Source organism: Ostrea edulis, chromosome 2 (genome assembly GCF_947568905.1).
Source record: "Ostrea edulis chromosome 2, xbOstEdul1.1, whole genome shotgun sequence".
Taxonomy (NCBI): domain Eukaryota; kingdom Metazoa; phylum Mollusca; class Bivalvia; order Ostreida; family Ostreidae; genus Ostrea; species Ostrea edulis.
In genome coordinates this window covers 96,421,384-96,437,568 of record NC_079165.1, presented here as the reverse complement: position 1 = coordinate 96,437,568, position 16,185 = coordinate 96,421,384, and the positions used below count along the sequence as shown (strand labels likewise).

General features: G+C 34.0%; 1 protein-coding gene across 1 annotated transcript; it reads right to left on the bottom strand.

The window, feature by feature from the left end:
- Positions 1-363: 363 nt before the first annotated feature.
- Positions 364-15,512, bottom strand: LOC125678723 (mitochondrial import receptor subunit TOM40 homolog 1-like). The gene is made up of 7 exons (XM_048917374.2): positions 15,147-15,512; positions 6,569-6,735; positions 4,256-4,357; positions 4,047-4,149; positions 3,644-3,775; positions 3,204-3,389; positions 364-1,210 (listed from the first exon to the last, which is right to left on the bottom strand). Exons 1-7 carry the CDS (start codon positions 15,352-15,354, stop codon positions 1,062-1,064), a joined length of 1,047 nt encoding a protein of 348 aa, XP_048773331.2. The 5' UTR covers positions 15,355-15,512; the 3' UTR covers positions 364-1,061.
- Between the last annotated feature and the right edge of the window lie 673 nt (positions 15,513-16,185).

Below are 16,185 nucleotides of genomic sequence, written 5' to 3'. Positions count from 1 at the left end.
TTATTGAAAAAAAAGCGTATTTTAAGAAATATGTTGCAAAACTGTGAATTTCTAAAATTCCCAATTTGGACAAAATGGCGTTAAAATTCCCAATTCTAAAGGCCCAGGCCCCATTCCCAAAATGGTGTGGAAAATCCCTGAATTAACTACAATTTTTATTCGTAATTTTTGCAATGTGTTGCTTGCAATAGTATATTAAAAAAATTATGCTTTGTTAAAAGTGGTTATTTTCTTATAAAATGGCCATGCATTATATTTTCATATAGATCTATATAAACAAGAACATTTTTGGAATGCTTTCAGAGTTTTGTGACAAAGTCTGTAATCCTGACATTTCAATGGAAGCAGAAGTCTACAAACTGATGAATTTAAATACATTTATTCAGTGTAAAGTTAGCAATGCAAAGACCATGTCCGATGAAAATCTAATGGCAGTGATGATAAAACTTGACAGATGCCCTGCTGATTCTGAACACTTCTTTTACAAGCTATGTGTTTTATATACTCTATTATGAAAAGTAATTCACATGATGTAAAAATTTTCGAAAATAACATATATCAGATATAGCACTATTTTCTTCATAATGTCTGTTTAACCTGATTTTTAAACATGTAAAAATCAACATGCAAATAATCTTAGACAACGAATGTAAATTTTTGTACACTCTAATGCCATTATTTCAATTATATAAACTCGTAATGCCATTCTTTGGCAATATCACATGTCTTGATTACCTTTTTTAAAATGGTCTATATTGCATATATTTCCACTGTTTGATATATACGTACATACCACACAAAGCTACCAGTTAATGATTATCACACTTACTACGTACAGCTTAATTAAATTTAAACTGACATTCATATAAAACATTGACTCTTGAAGAGAATTATCAGCAAACTACCCGGATGATGTCACTCATCTAAAGATGAAAAGCTGGTGGCCATACGCCACAAGAAATCCAATCTTTGTCTCCAGGTATAAGTCAGTTAGGTCTCACATCTCCCAGTGAAGAGATGAATGAATGCTTAAGATCACAGTATACTCTTGCTTACAACTCTCAGCCAAGAACTAATCCTATTCCAAATCTATATTGGCTTTTCTGAATATTGGCAAAATTAGCTGTCCCACTTAGCTGCAGAGTAAATGGTAAAGGCATCAGTTTCTTTTCTAACACACCTTCTACAGTCCAATTTGAATCTACAGAACCTGGAAAACGAAATATGAAATTAGAGACAATAAGTCTGAAATTATCTTAAACTCTACACTCTTATTTACTTAAAATGTCTTTCAATTTCTGTAATCCATTTAACCATGTTACTAAAATTCTGCAAGATAAACAGATATGTAGTAAGTTGATTTAACTTCATTTTCATGTTCTCTAAAATTTTAGCTGTCTTATTTGGCGATGCTTAGAATCAGCAAATCTATCATTATGTCGAGAAACTGTCCAATTCCCGTGAATAAAAAGCAAGATCAACAAGCCTATTGTCATTCATAGTAGGCCTGCTCCAATGCTTAAGACATCTCGTGATAGAAAATGATCTTTACAAGGCAAAGAACTTCACTGATTGAAACCGATCTCCATACAGGCAGCATGATGAAAGAGAATTGTTTGTTTAATGTGCATTATTTTACAACAACATCATTGAGTGTTTGCGTTACATACAGCATTTATTTGGGGGGGGTGGGGGGGGGGGGGGGGTGTCATTGTGAAAAATCTAGTGAAGCATTGAACCAATAGTCAAAAAGTTATCAGACCATGTCTTGTAGAAATCTGAGTCAATCTTCTCTGCTATTCCAAAGTTGGCATTCCTATCGTATGCCTCAAGTACGTTGAAAAAAAATACACCACTGTTTTTTTTTAATGTATGCTCAAAACTTCAAAGACAATGCTTGAATGTAACATGCAGTGTTGAGTATTGAATTACCTGTCAACAAGTTCTTTCGTCCGACCTGAGATTCTTAAATTCATTTTTAAACTAAACTCAATCATAAACCATACTTGTAGTTCTTCTTTTAATATAACTCAACTGTACCGATTGAAAATATAAGCAAAGAAAAATATTGTTGAACTTTACTGCTGTTATCTTGCATCCAATGTCAACAAGATTTCTTGATCTGGGACAAGTATAGTTGCCTAGCGGGAACAGGGGAATGCAACTCGCTACTATTGATTTTATAGTTAAGGAGTACTTATTTTATTATTTTTCCATTTTTTCTTTCTCGTGAAATGATTTTTTTAGCATGTCTGTACCACGAACACAAAAAAACTTAAACCTAAATAAAATGAATATGATTTTACTGTTACAAATTTTAGGGCTGTGCGGTGCACCGAAAATTTCGGTGCACCGCGATTCATACCATTCGATTCGATGCACCGATTACAAATTCCGGATTTCGGTTCGGTTCGGTTTAGATTTTACATACACCAAAACAACAAATATGGCGTCCAAGTGATGTGCAGAACATGTGGGTTTTTTATGCAACAGAGATTAAATCATTACTGTGTTGAAAGTTAGCATTTTCACTACTCAGATACCAACAGAATATGGTCAGTAAGATCATTGCACTTTATCTTTACATGTCATTTAGCATTTCTGTCAGTGGTGGATAGTCTGGTCCCCCTTCCCACAATGTAGAGAGTGCGCGAACGGAATTGTGGGAAGGGGGACCAGACTAAGTGGTGGAGTGAAATCAACACCGTAGGTAATGACACAGATTTGACACTTAATATGAGAGAAGTAAATCAATAAAGGAAAGATTTTAAAAGACTCCCAATTGAAAGAATTGTTGAATTTTTACATATCAATGAAAACAATATCATATACATTTTAGATTCATTATAGATTTGTTCAATAATCCAAAACTTATGCAGCACATTAATGTAACAAATTTTAATAGACTGTCAAAGTTTTCTTTTTTCTATCAAAGTTATAAAATGTCATTATAAATAGATATGATGTTTACAAATGACGACATAAAGTTATATAACTTGAATAAAATCAAATCAAATATGCTACTCATTAAAATTGTTAATTTTTGTGCTGTCAGTAGATAAATTGGACCTAACATGAACCGAATCGAAAATAACCGAACCGTGCTGTTCTGAATCGAAACCGAACCGAATCGAGCTAACCCTGAATCGTCCCAGCCCTAACAAATTTGCTTTCTCTGAAAATGTTACAACTGTGTGACTAACCTTTAAACGTTGCGTTGCCACCTGGTATCTCCAGCTGGTAACAACCTTTGCCCACGCTCTCCTGTGTCATCAGACTGGACTCCACTTCAGCTCCAATGTGTAATTGTTCATTTACTTTGTGATAGTAGCAACAATGTGCTGCAATTGCTGATGGGCAAATGTTGGCAGTGAATTGCCAGTTTTCACCTGAAAGCATACATTACAACAGCATGTTCTGAACTATACAAGTAATGATGCAATGATCTAATAATACACCTGACACATAAACACCATAATACTGAATTTCAGCCTCATATTCGAAAAGCAAATCTAGTTTTCAAAATTTCTATCCATGTCTATGGCTAATACTTTCTTCAGATGCCCTCAACAAACACTGTCACAATGACTTTTAAGAAATGATTCTTTGTGATCATTAACGTAGCAGTCCAAATATTCCTTACCTGTAATTTTAGAGGCTAGAGAGAGAACAGCAATTTCTCCTCCAGGAACCCTAGGCCCCCGTTGATATACTAATTCGGCTCCTAATGCTACCCCCGGAGTCACTCTTTGTAGGTAATGTCCCACCATGACACCTAGAAAAGGTAGCTATATAGCACACACCAATCGGATGAATTTTCTTTCAACATTTCAATCACTTAAACCAGTAGGTTATAAAAGTAAACACGAAATCATTGTGTCTCGTCAGCCTCTTAAGACACCTACTGAAAAATGTTGATCACATCAACCAAAAAATATTCTAATTTTACATGCATGTCAAATGGGTCCAAAGAAATATAACAATTATTACAGTTTGTATTTTTCACAACTCAATATTTTTATCTCTCATTCCCTGCACCTACTCACCCGTTTTATTCATTATATCGATATTTCCCAAGGTCATTGTGGAGGTAAAATCATCACCTAAGTAGTCTATTGAACCCTGACCCATAAATTTTCCTTCTTGTACCTATAAGTAATATCAGACAATTTATTATAATAGAAATGCCAAATCTACACTATATACAATAGGATAGAATTTTCTATCATTAGTTGGTTTTAAAGCTTAATCTTACCGTAGACTGAAGCTTGGCTCTAACTTTCTTAGTAAATGCATGTATGATATGGGCATTTAAATTCAATGATGGATCAATGTCTCCCATCAGCACTGGATATGCCTGAAGAACAAATTGTGTTAAGTTATTGTTGAGTATTATACTTCTAGTTTAGATATATAATGAGATACTGTATATAATCTTCTCTCTTCTTTTTCACAAATAGCTACATAGCCTATTTCTCAAATGTTGTGCTGTGATTCAAATTCAATCCAAGGCATGATATTGTGCTGTTTTTAGTTCTACTGTCAATGCTGACAAAGTAATGGAAAATATGCAGAAATCTAAAGCATGAGTTCGTCCATTCTTCAAGGGGAAAAAATGTTCAAATCTTAAGACTTAAAGTAATTCCACCCTCCTGTGATGTCATCAGATTTTGCAAAATCAATTATCTATTTAGATTTATGCATGATAGGAACATAAATTTTGTTGGAGTATTTTCCGATACTTATTGTAAAAAATCTTGTTAGAAATAAACTATTTCAAAAGTCTAAGTTATAGAGGAATAATCAATGATACATGTCAAAATATTGAATCCAAGGGCAATAACTCTGTTTCTATTGATTTCTTTATCTAGTCTATTATGCGATAGATTTCCTTTATTTTTTACAGACATTTTGTATATTTTTGTGAAGATATAGTTTCATGAAATTGTTATGAATGATACCATATCGTCATAACCAGCTTTTATGAAAATTTTATTACGTTGTTTACGGAAAATAGCAATTTTCTGACGGTGATATATGATTCTGTTTATGTACGTCTCTCATCTTAAAAAGTGTGATGACCTATGTATTTTATTTGATAATTTGTTAGTTTTAACTCTAATGAATGGAAATAAATACACTTTTCAAACTTGTATCAGATAAAACTGCGAGTATGGAGTCACCTTAAGATTTAAAGATCAAGTTTACTGTAATACCAGGGCAGTGATTTTTCAACATTTTTCAAAAGGGTCCTGTGGCTTTCGAATTTGGAAAAATTGTCAACATTTTTATCAAATTGGTAAAACCTAGACATTATTGTTAACAAGCTAAATATATCATATCAAACAAGAAATCAAACACAACTTGATGTCATTTTTCTTTTATTTTACATATTGAACTTTCTTTTCTTTCAGCTCTTAAAATTTTTGAATATTCTTTCTAAATCATATAAAATCGATGCGTCTTTGTCATGTCGTACATAAACTATTCACATTAAACTTATTTTTAAACAAATACATTTTTCACCAGTTTTCATTATTGGGAAAAGTGCAAGTTAAATTGGAAAAAACTGGTATTTTTTGGGAGGAGAAAGAGTCGATATTCGGACCTAAAATGGGTCTTAAAAATCACTGAATACTGTTTTGATATAAAGTGTTGAAAAGGAGGGAGGAGGGGTGTCTACAATCCCATAGAATTTCAGTCTTAGTCCCAACTGTCAGAGAGACTAATTTTCCTACTACTGAAATTTCAACCTTTTAATATTTCTGGAGAAACAAATAAATCTAGGACATTTCAAAAACATCAAAATTATTGTCACAGTAAAGCAGATACCTTTAGAAATATTCTCTCTGTCTTGACAAACTGTTTTATAAACAAACATGTTTCCCAAAATAAAGTAAATCAAACCAAAAGATACCATGTAAATCAATGTATATAATCAGACAATTTGCAGTGTTCATGGTTACTGAGAGCACACATGTACATTTGATTATCATTAATACATATACAGTCAAAGAATGTACATGAAGTGTCATTCATTGAAGCTATCAAATGATCTGTGTGAAGATTTATATTACTAAAGGGATTTACCAGCTTAATTCAAGTTTCTTGAATTTTGGAAAATTTTATCAACAATTTTACAACATTGGGAACAAAATAACAAATGAAGTTATGAATAGTGTATTAAATTCTTGTTGATTTTTACATCATTGCCATAAATTCATTATAAGCCTGAAATGAAAAGAAAACAAAATTGGTTTCATATTTTATTTTTACAAATAATAATTGGGAAAAAATGAGCCTATTTTGTATTGAGAATAGGGCCTTGAGATACTGATAAATCCCTGTACTACAACTCTATATGAAAATATCCAGGTTCAACATATCTTTCAAGTACAAGTATGAAAGCTATAAAATTCCACATTTCAAAAACACCTGGCTGCTTATATTTATCAGACGTTCTATGCAATGTCATATGGTACCTAAACACCATACCAATTTCAGAGAATTTGACAGAGATTTCCTGTGATTGACAAGTTCTGCTCTTGTGTATATCTTCACTGCCTACCTCTGAGGGACTGAACTGTTTGGTTCCTATGTAAGTAGCTCCAAACTTGTATCCTGAGTCTTGTGGAGACACCTGGGACATTGTGAGAGTGTGACTGACTTGAAAATGACTGCTCAACCCTTTGGACACCAAGAATCTTCCTCCCTCAAAAGTCTGTGGAAAGAGCTCTGCAAGAAACCATACAAGAATTCTTCTTATCCGGGAGATAGAAAAATAATTCTTTTAAACAAGAGACCCACAGGCCTATCGGTCACCTGAGTACTAGTAAAAAGTATCACTATTCCCAAAGGCTATGAAATCTTAAAAAAAAATTCTTGTTCTGCCTATCTAAGCTAAATTCTAATGTTCAGCAACAGTATAAAACAAGAGGTGTTCTCAAAACTCAATTCCCTCAAAAGTGCATAGTATTACACTGATGAACAATCTAATTGAAATTAGATGTTAGATCCACTTGCATACTCGCTACACAAACATCTAACAACATTCCGTAGAGGGTCACGTCAGAGGTCAAATTCGATTGACCAATGATATCACCGCTGGCAAAATCATTGAATGTTTGTTGAAGCCGATAAGTCTAGAGTGATACCAAATTTGACCTCTGACGTGACCCTCTATGGGATGTTTTTAGATGTTTGTGTAGCGAGTATGCGAGTGGATCCAACATCTAATTATGTTCCCCAAACAAAGTTTGGGAACATATTGTTTTTACTCTGTTTCTTATTAAGGTCTTCCGTTTCCAACGGAAGACCTTCTAGTGATTCTACTGTTTATTATTATTTTTTTTTTTTTCCCTTTCGTCTCCGAGACCGTTGGATGGATTTTCCTGAAACTTTCACAGATTATAGAGAAGGATGGTACCTCGAGGCATTTTTTTCATTTTTTCAAAATTCACTTCCGGTCGCAAGATATGTCCAATTTCCGTCTTTTTACAAGACATCTTGTCCAGCGTTTTTCTCAGAAACGGTAAAAGATAGAGTCACCAAATTTTCAGAGTTAATAGATCTCACTTTGTAGGCGTGCAGTAGGGGGTTAACAATGTCGGCCGTCACTTCCAGTCGTCACCGGAAGTGATTAAAGGAAACATGAATTTCAAACTTTTTTCTTTCAAATTGAAACCTATTTTGGTCTACGATATCTCGTTGTAATTCTCAAAAAATGTTGACCCCACCGGAAGTTGAATCTCCAACTTCCGGTTATATCAAAGAAAGCCTATTCATTCTCTCATTTTTCAGTGCCATAAATCTCGGTCATGAAACTAGTTAATGAGTTGAGTTTTACATATATTATAGTCACTATAAATGTCTAGAGTAACGTCAAATATTTTTGTAAAATTTACTTCCGGTCGGCAAATACGGCTTATTAGGTGTTTTCATTGTCCAGCGTTTTTCTCAGAAACGGTAAAAGATAGAGTCACCAAATTTTCAGAGTTAAAAGATCTCACTTTCTAGGCGTGCAGTAGGGGGTTAAGAATGTCGGCCGTCACTTCCGGTCGTCACCGGAAGTGATTAATGAATCATAAATTTCAAACTTTTTTCTTTGAAATTGAAACCTATATCGGTTTACTAGGTCTCGTTCTAATTCTTAAAAAATGTTGACCCCACCGGAAGTTGAATCTCCAACTTCCGGTTATATCAAAGAAAGACTATTCATTCTCTCATTTTTCAGTGCCACAAATCTCGGTCATAAAACAAGTTAATGATTTGAATTCTACATATGTTATAGACACTATAAATGTCTAGAGTATATTTAAATATTTTTGTAAAATTCACTTCCGGTCGTGAGATATGGGGTGGACATATTCAAACCTTGTTTTTTCAGTTTCTCAATAATGAATATAGATAGACGCTTGAAACTTGTAGAGTTGATCAACTAACATTAGTCCATTGTACACATACATTCAATTTTTTCGTCCGTCACTTCCGGTCTATACCGGAAGTATTTGAAAAAATGTCGATTTTCCATTTCTTCGAGTGATTTCTCAGAGATGGCAGGATATATTTGGTTGAATTTTTCAGGAATAATGTCTTATGAAATGACCTTGCTATAAATATTTTTGTTTTTACAAAATTCACTTCCGGTCGGAAAATATGACCGATTTTCTGTTTCTCAAAAGGAATTTTGCCCAGGATGTTTCTTGGAAAAGGTAAAATATAGGTTCATCAAATATTCAGGGATGATCAATCTCCGTTTGTAAGCGTGCAGCAGGGGGTTGAACATGTCGACCGTCACTTCCTGTCGTCACCGGAAGTGATGGAAAGAATCGCAAATTTCAAACTTTTTCCTTTAAATTGAAACTTATACTAGTTTATTAAGTCTCTTTCAAAGTGTCAAAAGAATATTGACTCTGTCGGTAGTCAAAACGACTACTTCCGGTTTCTTGATAAAATATCTTTTTACTTTTCGTCTATTTGTCCCCATAAATCTCGGTTATATTTGAAGTCTTTCATATGATTTTCACATGTCTTAATAAAAGTATCAACTTCTAAAGTTTTGATAATTTTGTTTTTCAAAATTGACTTCCGGTCGGTAGTAACCTACTACGTCTTCTTTCTTTAGTCTACTTCTTTTTGTTGAGAAGTCTTTCAAATAGAGACGTGAAATTTTCAGGGAATATAGACAGTAAAGAGTCGCTGTCATTTATAGGAAAACGCATCTGAATAGTACTTCCGGTCGTCACCGAAAGTTACGAGAAAGGAGTAAAAAATTCGAAAATACATTTCTCATTCATTGTTAAGGCAGATTTTCAAATATATTTAAATGGTTTTCGTAGGAACAGAAAGCTCTTTACCGGAAGTGGTCGAACGGAAGACCTACTCATTACTAGTAATGAGTGTCTAGTTATTATGTTCCCCAAACAAAGTTTGGGAACATATTGTTTTTACTCTGTTTCTTATTATTATTATTATTATTATTATTATGTTCCCCAAACAAAGTTTGGGAACATATTGTTTTTACTCTGTTTCTTATTATTATTATTATTATTATTATTATTATTCTTTTTCTCCGGTACTTTTTTGTCCGGTAGTGTTCTCAGAAACTACAAAAGGGATCGATATGAAACTTTCCAGGATGATAGTATAGCGTTTGTAGATGTGCATAGTGATAGTCATTTTGTTTGCACGTGCATGCACGCGCGCGCACGTGCATTGCAATTTTGGTACAAAAAATGGAAAATCAGAATATTGAAGGAAGCGATATAAAACCTAAATAGGATGATAGTATATCATTTGTACATATGAAAAATAATAGTTATTTTGCCAGCACGCGCACGCATGCGCGTGCACGCGCATTACAAAATTTGTACGCTAACTTTGGAATCAGTCTAACTTTTTTGTTGTTCATTGAAATGGCTTGAAATTCATATCATAGGTAGATATTGAGACCCTTAACTGATTTACATGGTCAAAATTACCAATTTGCACGCGCATGCACGTGCGCTTCATTTTGATTGGATAATGCTAAAACGTTTGTAACTATCTTATTTATGAAGCGAATGAGATGATATTCACAGCATATGTAGACAATATGTGTATCTATATGTTGGTGTAACAAAAAATGCCAACGCACACGCGCATGCGCGTGCAACGTTTTTTAAATGTTCAATTTTTAAAGGACGATAACGTTTTTGTTTTTCATCAAATTCTATTCATATTAGGGGTTTAGATGTATCTTGGTACTCCTTACAAATTGCTGTGGTTAGAATTACTGCTCAGCACGTGCATGCACGTGTGCTGATTTCTGATTGGACGATTTTAAAATCGCTATAACTTCCTTATATTTGGTGGAAACGTTATGAAATTCATACTGTGGGTATATGATACAAATGCCTGTTGAACGACATCAACAAAAATTCGGAATCATACACGCGTGCGCGTGTATGCACGTGCAACGTTTTCTTTCATTTCTTGGTACTGAAATGACCATATTGAACGTACTACATGTAATTAAAGGCTAAAATAAAATGATTTTTTCCTATAGATTCACAAGGACATCACTTTTTAATTGGGGGAGGTTTGGGGAACATCTGTAACGGTCCCCGTTACAATTAGAACTAGTTATTATTATTATTATTATTCTTTTTCTCCGGTACTTTTTTGTCCGGTAGTGTTCTCAGAAACTACAAAAGGGATCGATATGAAACTTTCCAGGATGATAGTATAGCGTTTGTAGATGTGCATAGTGATAGTCATTTTGTTTGCACGTGCATGCACGCGCGCGCACGTGCATTGCAATTTTGGTACAAAAGATGGAAAATCAGAATATTGAAGGAAGCGATATAAAACCTAAATAGGATGATAGTATATCATTTGTACATATGAAAAATAATAGTTATTTTGCCAGCACGCGCACGCATGCGCGTGCACGCGCATTACAAAATTTGTACGCTAACTTTGGAATCAGTCTAACTTTTTTGTTGTTCATTGAAATGGCTTGAAATTCATATCATAGGTAGATATTGAGACCCTTAACTGATTTACACGGTCAAAATTACCAATTTGCACGCGCATGCACGTGCGCTTCATTTTGATTGGATAATGTTAAAACGTTTGTAACTATCTTATTTATGAAGCGAATGAGATGATATTCACAGCATATGTAGACAATATGTGTATCTATATGTTGGTGTAACAAAAAATGCCAACGCACACGCGCATGCGCGTGCAACGTTTTTTAAATGTTCAATTTTTAAAGGACGATAACGTTTTTGTTTTTCATCAAATTCTATTCATATTAGGGGTTTAGATGTATCTTGGTACTCCTTACAAATTGCTGTGGTTAGAATTACTGCTCAGCACGTGCATGCACGTGTGCTGATTTCTGATTGGACGATTTTAAAATCGCTATAACTTCTTTATATTTGGTGGAAACGTTATGAAATTCATACTGTGGGTATATGATACAAATGCCTGTTGAACGACATCAACAAAAAATCGGAATCATACACGCGTGCGCGTGTATGCACGTGCAACGCTTTCTTTCATTTCTTGGTACTGAAATGACCATATTGAACGTACTACATGTAATTAAAGGCTAAAATAAAATGATTTTTTCCTATAGATTCACAAGGACATCACTTTTTAATTGGGGGAGGTTTGGGGAACATCTGTAACGGTCCCCGTTACAATTAGAACTAGTTATTATTATTATTATTATTATTATTCTTTTTCTCCGGTACTTTTTTGTCCGGTAGTGTTCTCAGGAACTACAAAAGGGATCGATATGAAACTTTCCAGGATGATAGTATAGCGTTTGTAGATGTGCATAGTGATAGTCATTTTGTTTGCACGTGCATGCACGCGCGCGCACGTGCATTGCAATTTTGGTACAAAAAATGGAAAATCAGAATATTGAAGGAAGCGATATAAAACCTATATCGGATGATAGTATATCATTTGTACATATGAAAAATAATAGTTATTTTGCCAGCACGCGCACGCATGCGCATGCACGCGCATTACAAAATTTGTACGCTAACTTTGGAATCAGTCTAACTTTTTTGTTGTTCATTGAAATGGCTTGAAATTCATATCATAGGTAGATATTGAGACCCTTAACTGATTTACATGGTCAAAATTACCAATTTGCACGCGCATGCACGTGCGCTTCATTTTGATTGGATAATGCTAAAACGTTTGTAACTATCTTATTTATGAAGCGAATGAGATGATATTCACAGCATACGTAGACAATATGTGTATCTGTATGTGGGTGTAACAAAAAATGCCAACGCACACGCGCATGCGCGTGCAACGTTTTTTAAATATTCAATTTTTAAAGGACGTTAACGTTTTTGTTTTTCATCAAATTCTATTCATATTAGGGGTTTAGATGTATCTTGGTACTCCTTACAAATTGCTGTGGTTAGAATTACTGCTCAGCACGTGCATGCACGTGTGCTGATTTCTGATTGGACGATTTTAAAATCGCTATAACTTCCTTATATTTGGTGGAAACGTTATGAAATTCATACTGTGGGTATATGATACAAATGCCTGTTGAACGACATCAACAAAAATTCGGAATCATACACGCGTGCGCGTGTATGCACGTGCAACGCTTTCTTTCATTTTTTGGTACTGAAATGACCATATTGAACGTACTACATGTAATTAAAGGCTAAAATAAAATGATTTTTTCCTATAGATTCACAAGGACATCACTTTTTAATTGGGGGAGGTTTGGGGAACATCTGTAACGGTCCCCGTTACAATTAGAACTAGTTTTAATTAGATTGACTAATGAAAGGCTTTACATAATATATATGCATTAAAGGGACTGGTTCAAATTTTATGAAAGAAATGTTTTTCATTTTTGGTGTTAAAAATTAAAAATATAGCTCATTTAATGTTGAGAACCAAAATTTGGACCGTCTGATTGCAAAGATAAGAGCATTAATTTAGCTCTGATTCTGTGTTATGTAAACAAAGACTCAAGTCTTTTTATGTAAACAAACCAACCAGTGAAATGTTAATTTTATAATTTAAAACATCTTCATTTTGTACAATCACAAATTTTTTAACTTTTAAATGACACATTTTACCTAAAGTATACTTGAGATGTGATATATGTAATAAACTTGGACCAATATCCATTTATCTTTAAAACCCCGTAAACAATAACACACCTCAATCTTTGTTTTCAAAACAAATAATAAACTCTTTATAATGAGCTTCCATCATAAATAACCTTAATTTTTTGGGGGTGTGAAACCTTCTAAACATATTAGACTGTAGATTTTGATCATTCAAAGTGAAAAATAAAATTTTGAGGAAAATCGTGAATCAGTCCCTTAAAAAAATTAAAAGATATGACTAATTTGGACCCATCCTTGAGTCAAAACCCTGGGTTGTGAAATTCACATTTTTTGTACATCCTTTTCTGCTATTCTTAAATATGCATTTAGATTATTTACAGTATCAACAAACTTAAATAAGTCCTTCAAATCATCATAATTTTGACACCATCTTGAAACCTAACTTTTACTACACCAAGGACCATGGAATTTATAATTTTGGTAAAGGACTACATACTCCTTCTAAATATCTATTTACTAGTTTCAATTTAATATCAATATCACTAAATAAGATGTTATTTAAACTGTAAATGTTCTACACATAAACACTATATATTGGCCCCACCCTGGGGCCAGAATCCTTACCCTGGGGATCATAAAATTTACAATTTAGGTAGAGAACTTCCTGCTCTTCATCGCTACATGCGCATTTAGTTTTCCTTACACATGTGCGGTTCTAGAGGAGAAGATTTTTGAAAATTGGTCAATTTGGGACAGTTCTTGCCCTGCCTCTAAGGCCCCAGGGGTGCAGGAGTTCTGAAATTTACAATTTACAGGGTTCGACACTATCGTTAGTCCGTTAGTCTCAGACTAATAAACTTAATTCGGATTAACAAAATCTGTGCCTAGTCAGTCCAATCGGACTAATAAAAATTCTGCTAAACAACTTGTATAAATTATCGATGTATGATTGTCGACAATTTACTGGAAAACCCTGAATGTAATTTTAGCTATCTAGCATGGCAGGTAGTCACGTAATTACCAGTCAAGTCAACACTTGATTGATTTTAGATAAGTAAAACATTTCAGTGATCATGATTAGTTTGACACATGCCGCAAGAAGAAGCTGTCGGACTTTTTCAAAGCAGATACAGAGAGTATTAAAAAGCGAAAGGTAGACATAAGTATTGAGAAGAAAGAACGTGATCGGGAGTATGATCGGACTCGCCGATCACAAGATTTCCTGGAATCTTGGATGAAAAATGGAGACTGGTTTATATTTGGAAAAAAAAAGCACAGGACTTAATGTTCTGTACTATTTGTAAAGAACACACAAAAGAGGCTGTAAATAAAGCATGCTCTTTTGTCACTGGGTATGCTAATCTTAGGATAGAAACAATATTAAAAGAAAAGTTAAAATTACTATTATAAGTACATTGTATTAGTTATAAATTATTTTTGTTTTTAAATTACACATTTATTTCCTTATTTATGACGGACAAATAAAATTCCCTGCGGACTACGTCTAGTAAAAGTAATCAAGCACTAGTCCTGCTGGACTAATGTCTAAAAAATTTAGTGTCGAACCCTGATTTATGTCCCCCTTGTTCCAAAGTTGCTTCATACCAAATTTGAAAAGAATTAGAATGGTAGTTATCAAGATGAAGTTAAAAATTTCTATTCTGGCACACATTTAATAACTGAAGTGTTTTTGTACTTGTATATATCTGCAATTGAATGATATTAAAGTCTGTTGCACTTGCGCATGCAAGCTCATCCTATATAAGTGTTTGAGTTTATTTCATAAATATTTTATGTTCGTTTGAACTGGTGAATCATAAAATTTTGTACAAGTGTCCTTCAGTAAGTGTTTTACTATCAAATGATTCAACCTACTAAACTTGACACGAACGTCTTTAACATATATTGACTTCATCATATTCTATTGTCATTATAGATACACACATTGTTTATGATGCAAACATTGGAAATATCTTAAAATTTAAGTTAAATATGCAGAGCTATTTCACCATTTGACCTTGGACACACTACTAAAATTCTAACCTTTGCACTTTCGGTGCATCTCTTCAAATGTGCCTGGGTTGGTACTAGTTTCTTCTTTGACGTCATTTGGAACTTTTACTTCTGGTGCAACGACCGGTGGTGGCGGTGTCAAATTGGAAGGTTGTGAAGGAGTAACAGGTACTGTAGGTGATGGCGGCTCTACATTGGTTGGCGCAGGAACAGCAGGGGTAGATGATGAATTCCCCATTTTTCAAATAATGCCTTACTAATGCCCTTGAGTACTTTAAGTTAAATAAAGACTATCCCTGCATTATGTAAGAAAAAACGATGAAATTATCTCGTGGTCGCGGCCATGTGTAATGGGTAACTACCGGCGTGCGCCCGTGCAACTTCCTGTTACCCAAATCAACTCGTACGCTACCTTATTCGCAACTTGTTAAATATTCTACTCTATAAATGTCAAATTCATGATATGTTTATACTATGTACATTTGATCATATCATCATATAAATTATATGCTCTGAAAGATGAACGAATCTCCGTAAGTTGGTGAATATTGCATGTTTTCTCTTTTCTTTCTGTTTTATTGGGGGAGGGGGTAACTTTTTGTAGATTATCCTACTTTCACAGCTATATAATCTAGCATATTGTATCGAAATATAAGTATACATCAACTTAGTTATATAAAGATTATGCAAATAATCATTAAACATGTACACGATTTGTATTAACAGAGGCGGATTCGGAAATTTTAAAATGGTGACCATGGAATCTCACATTTTTTGCCTAAAAGAGTTTCCTAACGAAGATGTGGTGGGCGTTTAACACTCGTATAAGTCCTAACAAAACTTTCACCGGTATCTATCTCAGAAACACCCGGTATCTCTGGCCTGTAATTGGTCAATATTCTATCATGATACGAGCTGCTATAGCCGGGGAGTTCCCTTGAAGTTGGGGAACAGAATGAGAGCTGACTGGTTAAATCATTCGGATTTTTTACTCGACATAGTTTCATCTCTTCCATTGCAGTAAACTGTAAAACTATTATGTAATCATTATGAATAGACGATTATTCAT

Excerpts from the sequence above, each read along its gene's own strand:
- LOC125678723 (XM_048917374.2), bottom strand. The coding sequence starts at position 15,354 with ATGGGGAATTCATCATCTACCCCTGCTGTTCCTGCGCCAACCAATGTA. Across the intron at positions 6,736-15,146 it reads GATGCACCGAAAGTGCAAAG|AGCTCTTTCCACAGACTTTT; the intron begins GTTAGAATTTTA and ends GGTTTCTTGCAG. Across the intron at positions 1,211-3,203 it reads TGGCAACGCAACGTTTAAAG|GTTCTGTAGATTCAAATTGG; the intron begins GTTAGTCACACA and ends TTCGTTTTCCAG.